The following is a 13860-nucleotide window of genomic DNA, read 5'->3' on the forward strand; positions in this document are numbered from 1 at the left end:
TTGAGCTTCAAAACAAAATCAAGATGACCACAATTCAGGGACAAAGGGCTTAAATAACAGATTTTAATTGATCCAGTTATTAGCTGGGTTATTAAGCATTTTGATAATAAAATAACCTTTTTGTTTAGACCATTAATTTATTTTAAATAAAAACGATAGTTTATTTTTGCTTTTATTTTGAAGCAATTAAAAGATCCTTGTGGGTAAAACACACAATGTAGCTATAAATATAGCAAGCTTGACACCTGTGTTCCGCCTGACAAGTGCAAAGTGCGTCTTTTTTTCTTGATTTTTTAAAAACTTTAAACATCAAATGTAACGTTTTTTGGCATGATTTCAGCGACTGGTTATTTCCTGAATTGAATGATCTTTCCTATTCAACGAGGAAAAACTCCTATATGGTGTTTTTGGGAAATAGAACCTTTAAAGTTGCTTTTAACACGGTCATCATTCTTTGGAAATGGTTCATCCACACGAATATATTTATGAAAACAATACCTTTATAATTCCGCTATAAGTAATGTTTAAAACAACATTGATTATCACCAACTTACACATTCTAAATTCTCATTTTTGAGGCAATTTTCATTACCTTATTATTTAAATTACGGTATGCTTTTGATACTTGTTTTGTTAAATAAAGGTTTAATTTCTTTAAATAAAAATAAAAAACTTTTGTTAACTGTTTTCGATAATAGTTTAGTCCTCTTTAAGTCTTACTGATCAGTTTATTTTGACAATGATGGTTCAATATATATATAAATAAGAGATTGCATTATGTATGTAGTTACAAATTCCAAATCAATTTAGTTAAACCAACAAAATGTAATAATTTTACTTTCAATTATCATTGGCTATAAAGAAATTAAGCTGATAAACTAGATATATTTAGTTTTTTTTAGAGATAGTGCAGTTCTCCAAAGAATCCACAAATGAGCAAATGATGGATTTAGGCTTTAATAAGATCATACATCACCATACTTGATACATGTAGACTGTATGTTATATTAGATTTTTCTCTACACGTCCAAAACAAAAGCAATCAATCAATGATTATTTATTTTGTATTTTCCTTTTCCTGTGGACAGAATCAAACATAGGTTTATGTTTTCACAAAAATAAACACACATTATCCACACAAACTGAAGATACGTCAATGAGTCTACATTCATATAGATAGGTGCTAAAGTCAAAGGACACCTGAAGGGGGCGGGATCTGTTGAGAAGAGGTGCCGGGGCGAACACAGGCACAGAACACAGAGAGTCGTACTCACAGTAAACCATCTCTAATATCACGTTTGGATGAAATGTAGACTAGCAACATTTATAACCCAACATATCTGGATATATAGATTTACAAAAGGTTTTCTTTTTTCTTTTTTTTTGCTCAAAGAGTCTGCACTTCTAATGACACATGTCACCTTAGGTCCGATCAAAATCCGCCTCCGTCGTGAATATACACACTGTGTACAGACGTGACTTCCCTCAATATACAAGGGGGAATAAAAAGTGGTTTGTAGGAACAAAGACACGAGGCTCAGAGGCTGCAGATGTTGCATAATTAGAAATAAAATGTGAAGAATATGTGTTTGGAATGATTACGCCTCCGTAAAAATGATAAATACCAAGCTTCTCAAATGTTCATCTTTTTTTCTTTGATTGACAGTCACTGCATCAGAGGAGCTTCTCTTAACATGATTGTGTACAGAGGATGGAGCTGGCCAGCCGTGAGAGTCCGTTACTGTATACAATCCATCACGTGAATTTGCAGTGTGTCCATATCCGGAGCCTGATACTGGCATTTGGGGCAACATAAATCCGGCAGCTCTTGAGCTCCAGCTGCTCCTTGGTCTCCCACTTGTGCTAAACCTTGATTCCGGAACATGGAGGGAGGGGGCGCTGTGTTGAACGCTCCAGCTGAGAACATACCTGCGGTGGAAACAAAAACGTGGAGAGACTTAGAGAAGTAAAGTAGACTCTAGTAGGGTTTGTATCATGACACAGGGGCAACAATACAGTTTATTGTAATAATTTATTAACAAGTATATATTTGTATTGTCGAGTACTTAACCTTGGTGTTGCAGAATTGACTCTTGACGAAGTCGTAACCGGACATCATTTGGTTTTACAATCAAATTAAAGTAAACATTAGGTTTTGGTCTCGACTGTATCCTCTCGTCCTCAGTCATGACTGGGATCTCGCAGGATTGTTCTTTTAGCTGTGGAGGATGCAATGACTGCTGCCATCTAGTGGCCGGAAGTTTAACGCAACACAAAAATTACAAACATTGCTAATATTTGCAAAATATAAATATATAAATATAAAATAAATATATTTGTAAAAAATCATTTAATTTTACATTTATACAGGTTTTATTTTTAAAATAAACCACAAAAGAACTGTGATGAAAATAAAATCTTATTAAAATAAACTAAATAATAGACCCATACAGTGCTGTTGAATATAAATATAGATATAAATATAAAAAAATCTAGATGTTTAAGTGTATCGACATTTACTACCACTATTAGGACAAATATTCAATGTTGAAATAATATATACAGAACATCTCACAAAGGCCTGGGTAGTAAGAAGATGAGTTTAAGAACTTAATATCATGTTAGTCGATGTTAGTGTGAGCGTACCTGCTGGCGGAGGAATGTGTGCAGCTCGCGTGGAATAATCATCCTGGTGTCTCAGCTTCATCTGCTCCATGCGAGCACTGAAAGTTGGAGATATAGAACAATATGAGCAGCTGGTTAAACTCACAAAGAAATTTTGTTTGACTGCTCAAGGCTCGACTTGTGTGTGTGTGTGTGTGTGTGTGTGTGTGTGTGTGTGTGAGTGTGTGTAAGGAGTTACCGGGACGAGGCTTCCTGTTTGAACCGGTCGATCTCACTGTGCGCCTGGTTCAGCTGTTCCTGCAGCTCCTCTTTCTTCTGGTTCAGCTTTTCTCTGGCTTCTCGCTCCGCCAGGAAATCTGCCTTGTAAATTTCAGCCTGGAAAAACGAAGCATGACTTTATGATACATGTGTCTTTGATGAAGAAGAAGTAATGATCAGATGTTCTCATGCACCTGTGCAGTCAGGACAGGAACAGTCTCCAGTGAGCCCTTCTGTTGCTCCACTTCCTCCTTAAGCTTATCAATCAAGTCCTGCTTCAGAGCTAAAGCTTTCTCTGCTTCCTCCAGTCGACTGCGCAGATCGCCCTCCTGAAAACACAATCATCTGTTTGTCAAAATATCTTTTAGTAAGCAAAAAAAACCCATAAATATCTTCCTATTTAACTTTAAATGTTTTATTAGAACTGTAGGCAATGGCTTAACCAACGTTTGTCAATGAAAAAAACATTTATACAAGGAAATGCATTAATTCAATTGATATATTTTTTGTAATTTATTTTGGAATCATTTGTTATAAACAGATTTTTCAGCTGATAACTAAAAATAAGTTGCTAAAAAGATGTGTATTGTTTAACCTATGTTTAGTAAGGAATAGTACAAAAATAAAACAATCAAACAAACAATTTTAAACTGAAGTTTAAATAAAGTTTATGCGACAGTTCTATAAAAGATTGTCGATTCTCTGAGAAGTATTGAAAACGCAACCCGTTTTGTTTATGTAAGAAAAGTGTTGATGGCAGCAAACAAATGCTTAAAATGTTCTATAAACATTTAAACTGAGTGTAGATTTAGAAAAGTTATAAAGAGTTATTTAATGTAAGGAATATGTGAGCATAAAGCTGAAGCGAACTTAAATGTATTTTAGGGCCAACTTTCTCAGTTTGAAGTTGTCCGAGAGCATTTTTAAAATGTGCTTTACCCCGCTCTTCCGTTTGTCTTCATAGTCTCTGAACAAGCAGGTGTAGGCGTGCTGCAGCTGGTTCAGCTTTTTTCTGGAAAAAAATAACATTAATTGTTTAAATATTTCGACATAATTCTGAAATCAAATAATCAAAAAGACCACAATACATACCAAACAATACAAACAAACAATACATACCAAACATTTGAAATAGTATCTTCAAATGATGGCAAACATAATTAAGTTTTGAAGTTATAGACATCACAGAATTTCTTAGCTACACATGACCGAAGAAATGAACGAGTACACACTTCTCTTCAGTGACAACTTGTCTCTCCGCCCTCAAGGCTTGCTCCAGGCCCTGAGTCTGCAGCAGCAGCTTGTCCATGGCAACGTTGTGTAGCTTCTTGTCCTGCTGGATGTCTCTCTCCATCTGCTGCATGGCTTTGGTTTTACTGTTGAGTCTGGCGGGAGGAGAGAGGACCACAAACATTATAAATCATGAAATACATCTTCCTTCTTTCTCTGTGGTGGCGTACTTTTCTTCAAAGGATTTTCTTTCGCGCTCGCTTTTCTCCAGACAGCTCAGTCTTTCGGTCAGCTCGCCCAACAAAGAGGTGACTTGAGCCTTCAGGGAGTCACAGTCTTTCTCCTTCTGCTTGAGCAGAGACTCTGTCCGATCCCGCTGAGCAGAATTCTTCTGCAGGTAGTCCAGCTTCACCTCCAGCTCCCGATATCTGCGACACATCGTGTTCATCACCAGGACATCCCCATGTTTTATTGAAACGTTTTCAACAAGAATAATCCGTTTCTTAAAACTTCTATGTTCTAACACTATTTCTACCACAGTAAGTTGTATCTGCTTGGTACTGAAAATGATGATAACATTGTTTTTCCTTTCTTCACTCTGTTTGGATGTCAGTTAGTTTTGTGACTTAACCAGTTGTGTAACTTCATATCTGAAATTTTTTTTTTCAATTATAAGATAACGGGAAATTATAATCTTGATGAGGTCATTGTAGAGAATACATGATTGATATAAGATGATATAGCACCAATGTGTCAACATACTGTGGATATGATGCATTTAGAAAAAAACATGTATTATTAATTGAGGTGTCCAATTAAAACGAAGACCAGATTATTACTATACATATATATTTCAATCAGAAATGTTCTATTGTTATCACATTTTAAATGCACATCAGCAACGATAAAGAAATGTAACACAGAAAACACAGAAAAGCATAAATGAAAACATAATATATAGTTTCTTATAACATTTGGCCTTAGATTTATATTCTTAAATATATATATATTTTTTTTTACAGTATTTAGTAATATTCACAGAACAAGACACAGATAAAAATCAACAACATTAGCTTTTCAAAATCGTATAGTTAATAAACAGTGACTTAGATATTTAGATATTATAATTATTGGCAATAAATGAATGCAGTATTAGAGGGAAAGCATTTCATTTGAGATTGTATTTTTATTCATATATATATATATTCAAAGTTTATGTTTTTGGCTTCTTACATTGTTTTTCCTCACATATATTTGATGTTTTGATATTTTGTCTACTGAACATTTTGAGTTTCTCTCACCTGGTCTGGACCAACATTCTTATTTTTTTTTTTAAATCTAACATGCATCTAAATAAATGGTTTTCACAACAAAAAAAAAGAAATAACGATGAGATGGATGTTCATGTGTAAAAGCGTGTGGCCATACATGACACAAAATACACGTGAGCACAGAAAAATGTGCATACATGTGTATGAAGACAGACTGACATGTCACTATGGTAGCTTGAGTTCCTCATGCTATTGCGCTCCGTTTGACGGAGTAAAAAGCCGACATGCAGACACTGATGGTGTGAGCGAGAGAGAGAGAGAGAGAAAGCCACACAGAGCTCCGGGCTCACCTGCCCTGTGTGGCCTGAAGCTGCTCTGTGAGTTTAGCCAGGCTAGAGCTGCAGGAGGGAAGAGGAAGCAGGAGGAAGACACGGCACACAGTTGTTATTCAGAAAGCAAATGACGTCAACTCCATGCCAGAGTCACACAAGGTATCAGGCGTACGTCCAGCCTTCAGTGAACATTCCTTACAGATGCTGCAAGTTACACACAGAGGTCACTCTGGATCAAAGTATCCACGTAAGAGTCGGAGAGAGTCGTACCTGTCGGAGGAGTGCTGTGTCTCAGAGCGATACTGAACGGCTTCTTCTGTGAAGTTGCTCCCCTGCTGAAAAGCAAAAGTTGGTTAATATTGAAATAAACACAGTGTGTGTCTCCACCTGTTGGTGGGACAAAGGTAGAAACTTTAAAAGCTAAAATATATTTTTAAATAATGCATATGCTAACCATGGAAATTCTGATCCAAGCCTTAGCAGTAGAGGTGTTTTAGATTTAGTTTATTGACAATTAACATACAAATATTCACTGTGTTTGTTCACTTCTGTGTTGGTATTAAACTTCCAGCCACCAGATGGCAATCCCGGCGATGACTGAGGGCGAGAGGATACAGTCGACTCCAGCAGCTTTTAAAGCTGATGTTTGGACATATTTTGTCAAGAGTCATGTGGTCTGTAAACTCTGCGACACCAGAGTCAAGTACTCGACAAAACTGCAATCCTACAAGTATCACAATACGTCGCAATACATTGTATTGTCGCCCATGTATCATGATACGTATTATAGCCAGATTCTTGCCAATACACACTGTTAACCAGGAGCTGGTTTCCTACAAGATAACCATGATGCATCAGAGTGACACCAGTCCTCTTAACATGTTTCTAGACCATAATATCCACCAATAAGTGATCACTGGATATGACGTTACCTGCCCGTGAGCCAGTGTGGCTCGTAAGTGGTCGATGCAAGAGCGCATCCGTTCTTTCTCTGTCTCACTCTCCTCTCTCTCCCTCTCCAACTCTTCATTTTTCCTCCTCAACTTCCTCATACCCTCCTCCAGCTTTTCTTTGTGGCTCTTCAGCAGCTGCAGGAAGTCATTGGGACCCTCTACAGGCTGCAGGGAATCACATCAGAAAGACAAACTAAGATAGAAGGTCAGTGGTGACTGGATGGAGGACAGGATTCGACGAGACACCAAGCAAGCGGAAGTGAAAGCAAGGAACAGTCAATGGTTACAGAAACAGTAAGTGGAATTGTGGATCTAGACAAGTTTCAAATTTCAAGAAGAAGCTCAGCCTCAGACAGAGTACATATGGATTATGGGTGGAAAATGAGTGACACTGCAAAACTCTTGAGCAGAAAACCACAACGAATCTTAATCGTCATGGAAGTCCTATTGTAATATAAAATAGGTTCCTTGTCACTTTATTTCCCCCTGATGTATTTCTCTGAATTATTAATGTTACTTCTTTCCCTTTATATCTCTTGCTTTATGTTCTCTTTATTCATTCTATTGTTTTTTTCTATGCATTTCTTACTTCAAAGCTGATTTCCGTTGTTGTAAAGCATCTGAGTAATTTGCCACTTTCATTTCTTTCCATCCATTTTTCTCTCTGTTCGTGTCCCGTCGTCCCTTCGACACAACAGCCAACCTCCACTTTCAATCATTTCCTCATTTTCTTTTTCCCTCTCTACTCAATTCTTTCACTTCTTCGCTGCTGCTTTTTTTCCCCCCTTACTTCCGCTCTCACTGTTGTTTTTTTTCATTTGTTCTCCTTTATTATAACCCAAGTGTTAAAAAAAATGAACAAGAAATGAATGGGTCAGAGACATTGTTCTGGCTGATCATCAACTGCCTTGAGGAGGTATATATTAGTTGTAAATGATCACTTTATGAGTTGATCTTTTTATCTTTTTTTAATCTATCTTTCGACCACAGAAGAAAGCAGAAGCCCAGTGTTAGATGAACAAATGGGGAGAATTGTAGTGAGTGATATGTGGTAGAAGAATAACAGAGTGAAATAGAAGATTAAAATGATACTAGAGCTGCTTGTTTGATCGGCACAAGAAGAGTCAGAGTCGTACTGAGGTTGTCATTGGACGTGACAAAGATCAGAAATGAGTTCATCTGATAGGAGGGGAAATTATTTGGACACGAGGAAAGTAGAGACCATGTTGCATGATGAAAGGTAAGATGAGCTCATCAGGTTCATCGATGCAGTAAAGAAGGTCATGAAGAGGAAAGGTGTGACTGAGGATGATGCACATGATAAAGTGAAGGAGGCTGACTGGGTAACAATGTTGAATTTCTGAATTATATTTGTCATATTCATGCATTCCTTGGTAAGAAATAAAAAAAAAAACTGTCTTTTATATTCAACAGGGCTCACATTATTTATCAAAATGCTATAATTTACTTAATCAAATACTATTATTTCAATGAATCAGCACAATAGGATTTTCAGCTCAGCTCTACACAAAAGCAGGGATTGATTTAGAAAGTAAAGGTTTTGTGCAAATGAAAAAGACTGAAAAGGTTGAAAACATGGAGGAACCGGAAAATTGAAAACAAAGGTGTCATTGTTTGACATCTCGCAACATTTTTCTTCCTTAAGTGATTCTACGTTCAATCAAAAGAAGGAGAAAGCCAGAGTGCGTCAAGGGGTCCAAAGGGATTCAAGTTTTTAGTGAGCCGGCTCACCTGGCCATTTTCCCAGGCCCTTGCTCCCCCCCGCCCCTCTGACACAGAGGCCGGGGGGGAAGAGAGGAAACTATCAACACTCTCATCATCCTGGACATAAACACACACGTTAGATGGAGGACGAGGAACGATTGAGGAGGGATTCGTCAACGGGCCGGTCTTACCAAGCTACGTGGGGGGGTGGTCTGTGTGTGTTGATCTGACTCCATCACTTTCTTCTTCTCTCTCTGATCCAGAGTCTGAACAACAACCAAAAAATGCGGTTTAAAGTTTTATCAAATCAATAGTAGATCGACTGACTGACTGATCGACTTGAAATATTTTTGCATCTCATTATACGAACATGTTAAAATGAATCCGAAGGGACAGACCTGAGCCTGTGCGTCCACAGGTCCATTACTGGCAGCGAGAACTTGTGGCTCCTCAGTCTGGCTGGCGCTACAACATTGGTTGGACATCGAACGTGGAAGATTCACAAGGCTCTGTAACGAGTGATTCTCCGAGGCCAGTCTCTCCACGAGGGCCCTGGCCTCTTGAAATCGACAACTGAGGAACTCCCTCTCCTCCTTTGTCCTTCGCTGCCATCCCTCCATCTCCTCACAGCGCTGACGGAGGGCCAGGTTGCTCCGCCGTAGAGCCTCTTTGGCACAGAGAGTATAGTTGGGACACAGTTTAGAAGAGGCAAGCATTTGTGTTTCTCAAGTAAAGAAACATGCAATAACGTCTTACCTCTGAGTTGCTGGTTGTCTCCCAGCAACCGGGTCACGACTTCATTGGCAGCCAGCTCTGGTGGCACCCTGAGGGCGCCGACACTGTCCTCTCCTGACATCTCCCACTGCATTGGACCATTAGGTTGGGGCTGCACCATCCCTGAAGACAAACACACAAAACATTGGTCATAAAAAAATCAAATTACCCGATGACTTCAGGGTTAATAAATATTTTGAATAACAATTCAATCAATAAAAACGTGCATCAGTCGTTAGAAATACATTCATACAGTGATTATAGAAATCAATTGAATATTAACGTTTGTAAATTTCCACCTAAATGTTGCTTTTGTTGCAAGCTGCGTTAAAAATCGATATAGATATAGAAGATTAGAAACCTGCTGTGTTAGGCACTGAGTAGAGCCTTAGCTCGTATAGTTAGACCAGATGATAAACCAGTGAGAGAAAAAGAAGCAGCAAATAATAGTTGGATTACTGGAACACTGGAAATTAGTTATAAATTAATTGATGTAATAACAATCGAGTAAAGCGATGGACCTGAGGGAACATGAAGCAAGAAAATAAAGGAAATAGTAAGTAAGTAATTTTTATTTGTATAGCGCTTTTCCAGACGAGGGTCACAAAGCGCTTAAACAATCAAAACAATATTCAATAAAGTATATACTTTAAAGGGCAAGATAAAACTGATAACACAACAGGAGTTCCAGTAAATCAAGGAAAAGCCTGAACAAATAAAAGTGTCTTAAGATGTTTCTTAAAGGAGTCAGTAGATCCATCAAACGCAAAGAGAGAGGAAGATCCTTCCAAAGCTTAGGAGCAACAGCCTGGAAGGTAGTAATTTCTAGTAACATGGTTGATTCAGTTAAAAAGGAAAAGGTAAAAGAAAAAACAACTAGTTCACTAATACCATTTCCTCTGACCTCATGTCTAAGCTTCCTCGTGTGCTGCTGTATCTACAGTACAGAACAGTGATTTAAATCTTACTCTGAGTGAATAAACAAACGACACACCTCTTGCAGAAGCACACACACGAGTGTAAAACATGACGTCGTCCTTCCCATCGACGAACGACGCAGAATTAGACACACATTAAACTAAACAACTCAACACCATTGACAGCACACACGAAATTCAATATATTATCACTCTTCATATTTTTTAAACAGATTTGAAGACGATATAATTCATCTTGAATTGGAAGTGACACGTTAATGTAAAATAAACAAGATGTCAACGTGACGTGGACAGAAGTATTAAACACGTAGAAACTCACCCGATGTTGTTGTTTTTCACTTAATCACCCGAAAATATTTCACCTGCGATATAGCAGAGGCTAATGCTAACTAGCTGGCGACTGGGCTTTTTACCGATACGCAAAGCAGAACCAGGCAAACACAACATACACACGGACGTTAAGTACACACATCCAGATGTGTTAGAAGGTCCTTCTCATGTTGTTTTAATAAATATAAACGCTGCTGTCAATGCAGATGTGAAAGTTGTTTGTTCGATAGCTCCCTCTGATCCCAAAGCTGAGACTGTCAGGCACTATTTCCTGTTCACTAACGCCGAGTAACTGTAATTCGTCTTTTTAAATGTTTCATAAATAACACAGAAAGGGTGAATGTTGCTTTACGTGATATGGTCTTCATATATACAATATTCATTCAAAGTAATAAGAATTAACATATATATGTGTAAATCCCATTATTGTGTTTCAATATAATGTAAGTAAAACAATATATATATTTTCTTTAAAAATTAAAATAACTCACCCAGAGTGATACAAACAAGATCCCGCACACACTTTGATTCTGACGTGTTCCTTAAAGACTACCAAGCTTATAAGTTTTGTAACAATTCTCAAGTGTGTTTATTTTGACCTTCCGTGGTGCCTGACAGGTATTTCACAGGGCGCACTTTACCCACATATCCAGGAAAGCCCCGTCCTTCTTCCGCAGTGGATGATGACGTCACTGAGCCAGTACGTCACACAAACCTCTTTTCCATTGCCAGTGTCCAGGATGCTCTGTGTTTCTGCTGCCGGGGTTTTCCTCATGCTTGCTTGGATTTACCCGAGCTCCGCACTGTACTTTCACATCGGCGAGACGGAGAAGAAATGTTTCATTGAAGAGATCCCGGACGAGACGATGGTGATCGGTGAGCTAACGTGGTGCTAGCTATAGCTAGCTAGAGATGCTGCAGCTCGAATCCAAAGCATCACTTAAATGAATTAAATTCGTTAAATAATTCATCTTGTAAAGTATAAACCAATTGTACGATCGTATACGTTACATTCGAATCCATTAAGGTCAAAAGCTGTGTTAAAGCCTTTGATGATACACGTCAAGGGTACATTGAATTTAGCATGAATTGAACAAGGACTTCAAATATAAACTGATAAGATCAACTTTATCATGTTATCTGATATCGTTTATGCAATGGAGGTTTTTGTTAAAACTGTTAATAAACGGCTAGCAATACTAAAATGTTGTTTTTTTACACCATTACTGTGAATTATTTTTTTTGCAATCGATCAATATTTGGTTATATCACTGACTTGTTCTCACTCCCTCACAGGAAAGTATAGAACGCAACAATGGGACAAGAACTCAAATTCCTTCCTCCCATCCACACCTGGGCTGGGCATGCATGTGGAGATCAAGGATCCTGACACAAAGGTAAAAATAACACCACCTGTATGTACACAGACCTACTGTCTGTTAGCTGCTCTAACATGGTCATCTTTTTCCAGATCATCCTCTCCCGTCAGTACGGTTCAGATGGACGCTTCACATTTACCTCTCACACTCCAGGAGAACATCAGATCTGTCTCCACTCCAACTCCACCAAGATGGCGCTGTTTGCTGGAGGAAAGCTGGTGAGAGATCACCTTTCATATCGGTATTAATAGAATAACTTACTCCGGATATTATTCAACGCGGTGGATGGACGTTCATCTGTGAACCGAAGGGGTTTTGTTGCTCCAAATGTTCTTTAAAAAACATTTTTAACGCTATTAACTATGTGTCTTTAAGGGCCAGAAATGTATCCTACAATGTGACTTTTTATTGCTGTTTGATGTAAGTTAAAACTGTAAAAGTGTTTCCTTCTTTTATCCAACAATGGCTTTAAAAAAAACAGATTTGATTGATCAGAAATAGTAGATACTGAATCCAATAAATTCTTATGTCTGTGTTGATTCAAAACAAGGCAGATTATTTTTTAGGACATTAAAACAAAGAGTTGCTGTCCATACAAATGATTTGAACTGATTTGAAGTGCTAGTACCCCAATGTCAAATTTGACACTATTTAAAGATTTTTACTAATTTGAGTCCTTAGTTTCCAAGTCGCCCAAGTTCTCCTCACGGCCAGCAAGTAAACTTCACACATGTGTTGCAGAGAGTGCACCTGGATATCCAGGTGGGAGAACACACCAACAACTACCCGGAGATAGCGGCCAAGGACAAACTGACTGAGCTGCAGCTGAGGGCAAGACAGCTTCTGGACCAAGTGGAGCAGATCCAGAAGGAGCAGAACTACCAGCGGGTCAGTGAATAACTTATGAAGTTTTCTCTGTTCATTGGTCATTTTCTGTGCTGACGTGCCACTGCTCTCCTTTCCTACAGTATCGAGAGGAGAGGTTCCGCATGACGAGCGAGAGCACCAACCAACGCGTCCTCTGGTGGTCCATCGCTCAGACCATCATCCTCATCATTACAGGAATTTGGCAGATGAAGCATCTCAAGAGCTTTTTTGAGGCAAAAAAACTGGTGTAACGACCAACACGACAGACTGGACCGACCTGATCATGGGGATTGTGAAAACAATAGCCAAGGAAATGTCTACAAAAGGAACAGCAACCTCTCTTTTTTAGGCTCATTCCAGTTGGGTTTTCTGGTTATATTTTAATTCCCTTATCTTTATTTCCTGAAACTGAATGTTTTTTTTCTTCATTTTAAATAGAGTCTAATTATGAGTATAGCTGCGTAAATGTTTTATTTATGGTGTTGCTTAATTGGCTGTTCATTTTACCTGTATGGTTTATATCTGTTAAGCATCTCTTTTAAAACTGCTGGACCTGCAACAATTTTCACTAACAACATTTACAAAACACAAGTGTAATAATGTGTTTATAATTATGCTCATGACTCAGGAAAACATCCCAGAACATAGTGTTGGTTAAAGGTAAAAAGAAAAAGGGATATGTTTTATTACAGCTTTTTTCAACTGTTGGATTTAAGATTTATTTTTTTTATATCACACAATTCGAGTACTTTTAGATTTAATATGGGTTTCTGAAAAATAACCTTATGTTGGAATTCCGATAAATGTTTCATCACCTTATCAAATGAAACAAAACAAAGTTTAATTCAGTAAAAATCAAACTTGTTAACTTGGCATTTTGAAGCTTCATTATGTATGTAATCTGTCGGGTGGAACCAAGGTTTTCTATTCATGTTACGCTCCTTATTTATTGATTCAAACGTGCAATCTATTGCTTTGTTTTGTCCACTTGTTACTGTCCAGAGATCACTCCAGTTTTTAAAAAGGTGGTTTTAAGGTCATATGTGATTAATAAAAAAAAGACTTTGGCCAAAAATGTCAACATTATTCATTCCATATAAAACTATTTGTTTTTTTTGTTGAGTAAATTAGCAATTTTTCACGATATTAATGACGACGCAGCAGTGAAAATAAGAATG

General features: G+C 37.8%; 2 protein-coding genes across 12 annotated transcripts; one reads left to right on the top strand and one right to left on the bottom strand.

The window, feature by feature from the left end:
- Window positions 1–943: 943 nt before the first annotated feature.
- On the bottom strand, window positions 944–10672 carry ikbkg (inhibitor of nuclear factor kappa B kinase regulatory subunit gamma). 11 transcript variants are annotated; one of them, XM_087780650.1, is made up of 15 exons: window positions 10426–10672; window positions 9151–9291; window positions 8793–9061; window positions 8586–8660; window positions 8422–8511; window positions 6649–6834; window positions 5987–6048; window positions 5735–5782; window positions 4344–4541; window positions 4116–4268; window positions 3823–3895; window positions 3078–3212; window positions 2864–3000; window positions 2647–2723; window positions 944–1929 (listed from the first exon to the last, which is right to left on the bottom strand). In XM_087780650.1, the coding sequence occupies exons 2-15, from the start codon at window positions 9287–9289 to the stop codon at window positions 1739–1741; spliced, it is 1833 nt and encodes a 610-aa protein (XP_087636776.1). In that variant the 5' UTR covers window positions 9290–9291; window positions 10426–10672; the 3' UTR covers window positions 944–1738. The 11 variants fall into 11 exon arrangements, with proteins under 11 accessions (XP_087636776.1, XP_087636775.1, XP_087636780.1 ...); XM_087780649.1 differs by having other exon boundaries at window positions 5987–6051; XM_087780654.1 differs by lacking the exon at window positions 8422–8511.
- A 458-nt stretch (window positions 10673–11130) lies between these two features.
- tmed4 (transmembrane p24 trafficking protein 4) lies at window positions 11131–13757 on the top strand. Its single transcript, XM_087780661.1, has 5 exons — window positions 11131–11312; window positions 11733–11833; window positions 11908–12033; window positions 12557–12703; window positions 12784–13757. The coding sequence occupies exons 1-5, from the start codon at window positions 11177–11179 to the stop codon at window positions 12931–12933; spliced, it is 660 nt and encodes a 219-aa protein (XP_087636787.1). The 5' UTR covers window positions 11131–11176; the 3' UTR covers window positions 12934–13757.
- The last annotated feature ends 103 nt before the right edge of the window (window positions 13758–13860 follow it).

This window comes from Callionymus lyra, chromosome 19, assembly GCF_982586985.1.
Source record: "Callionymus lyra chromosome 19, fCalLyr1.hap1.1, whole genome shotgun sequence".
Classification (NCBI taxonomy): Eukaryota; Metazoa; Chordata; class Actinopteri; order Syngnathiformes; family Callionymidae; genus Callionymus; species Callionymus lyra.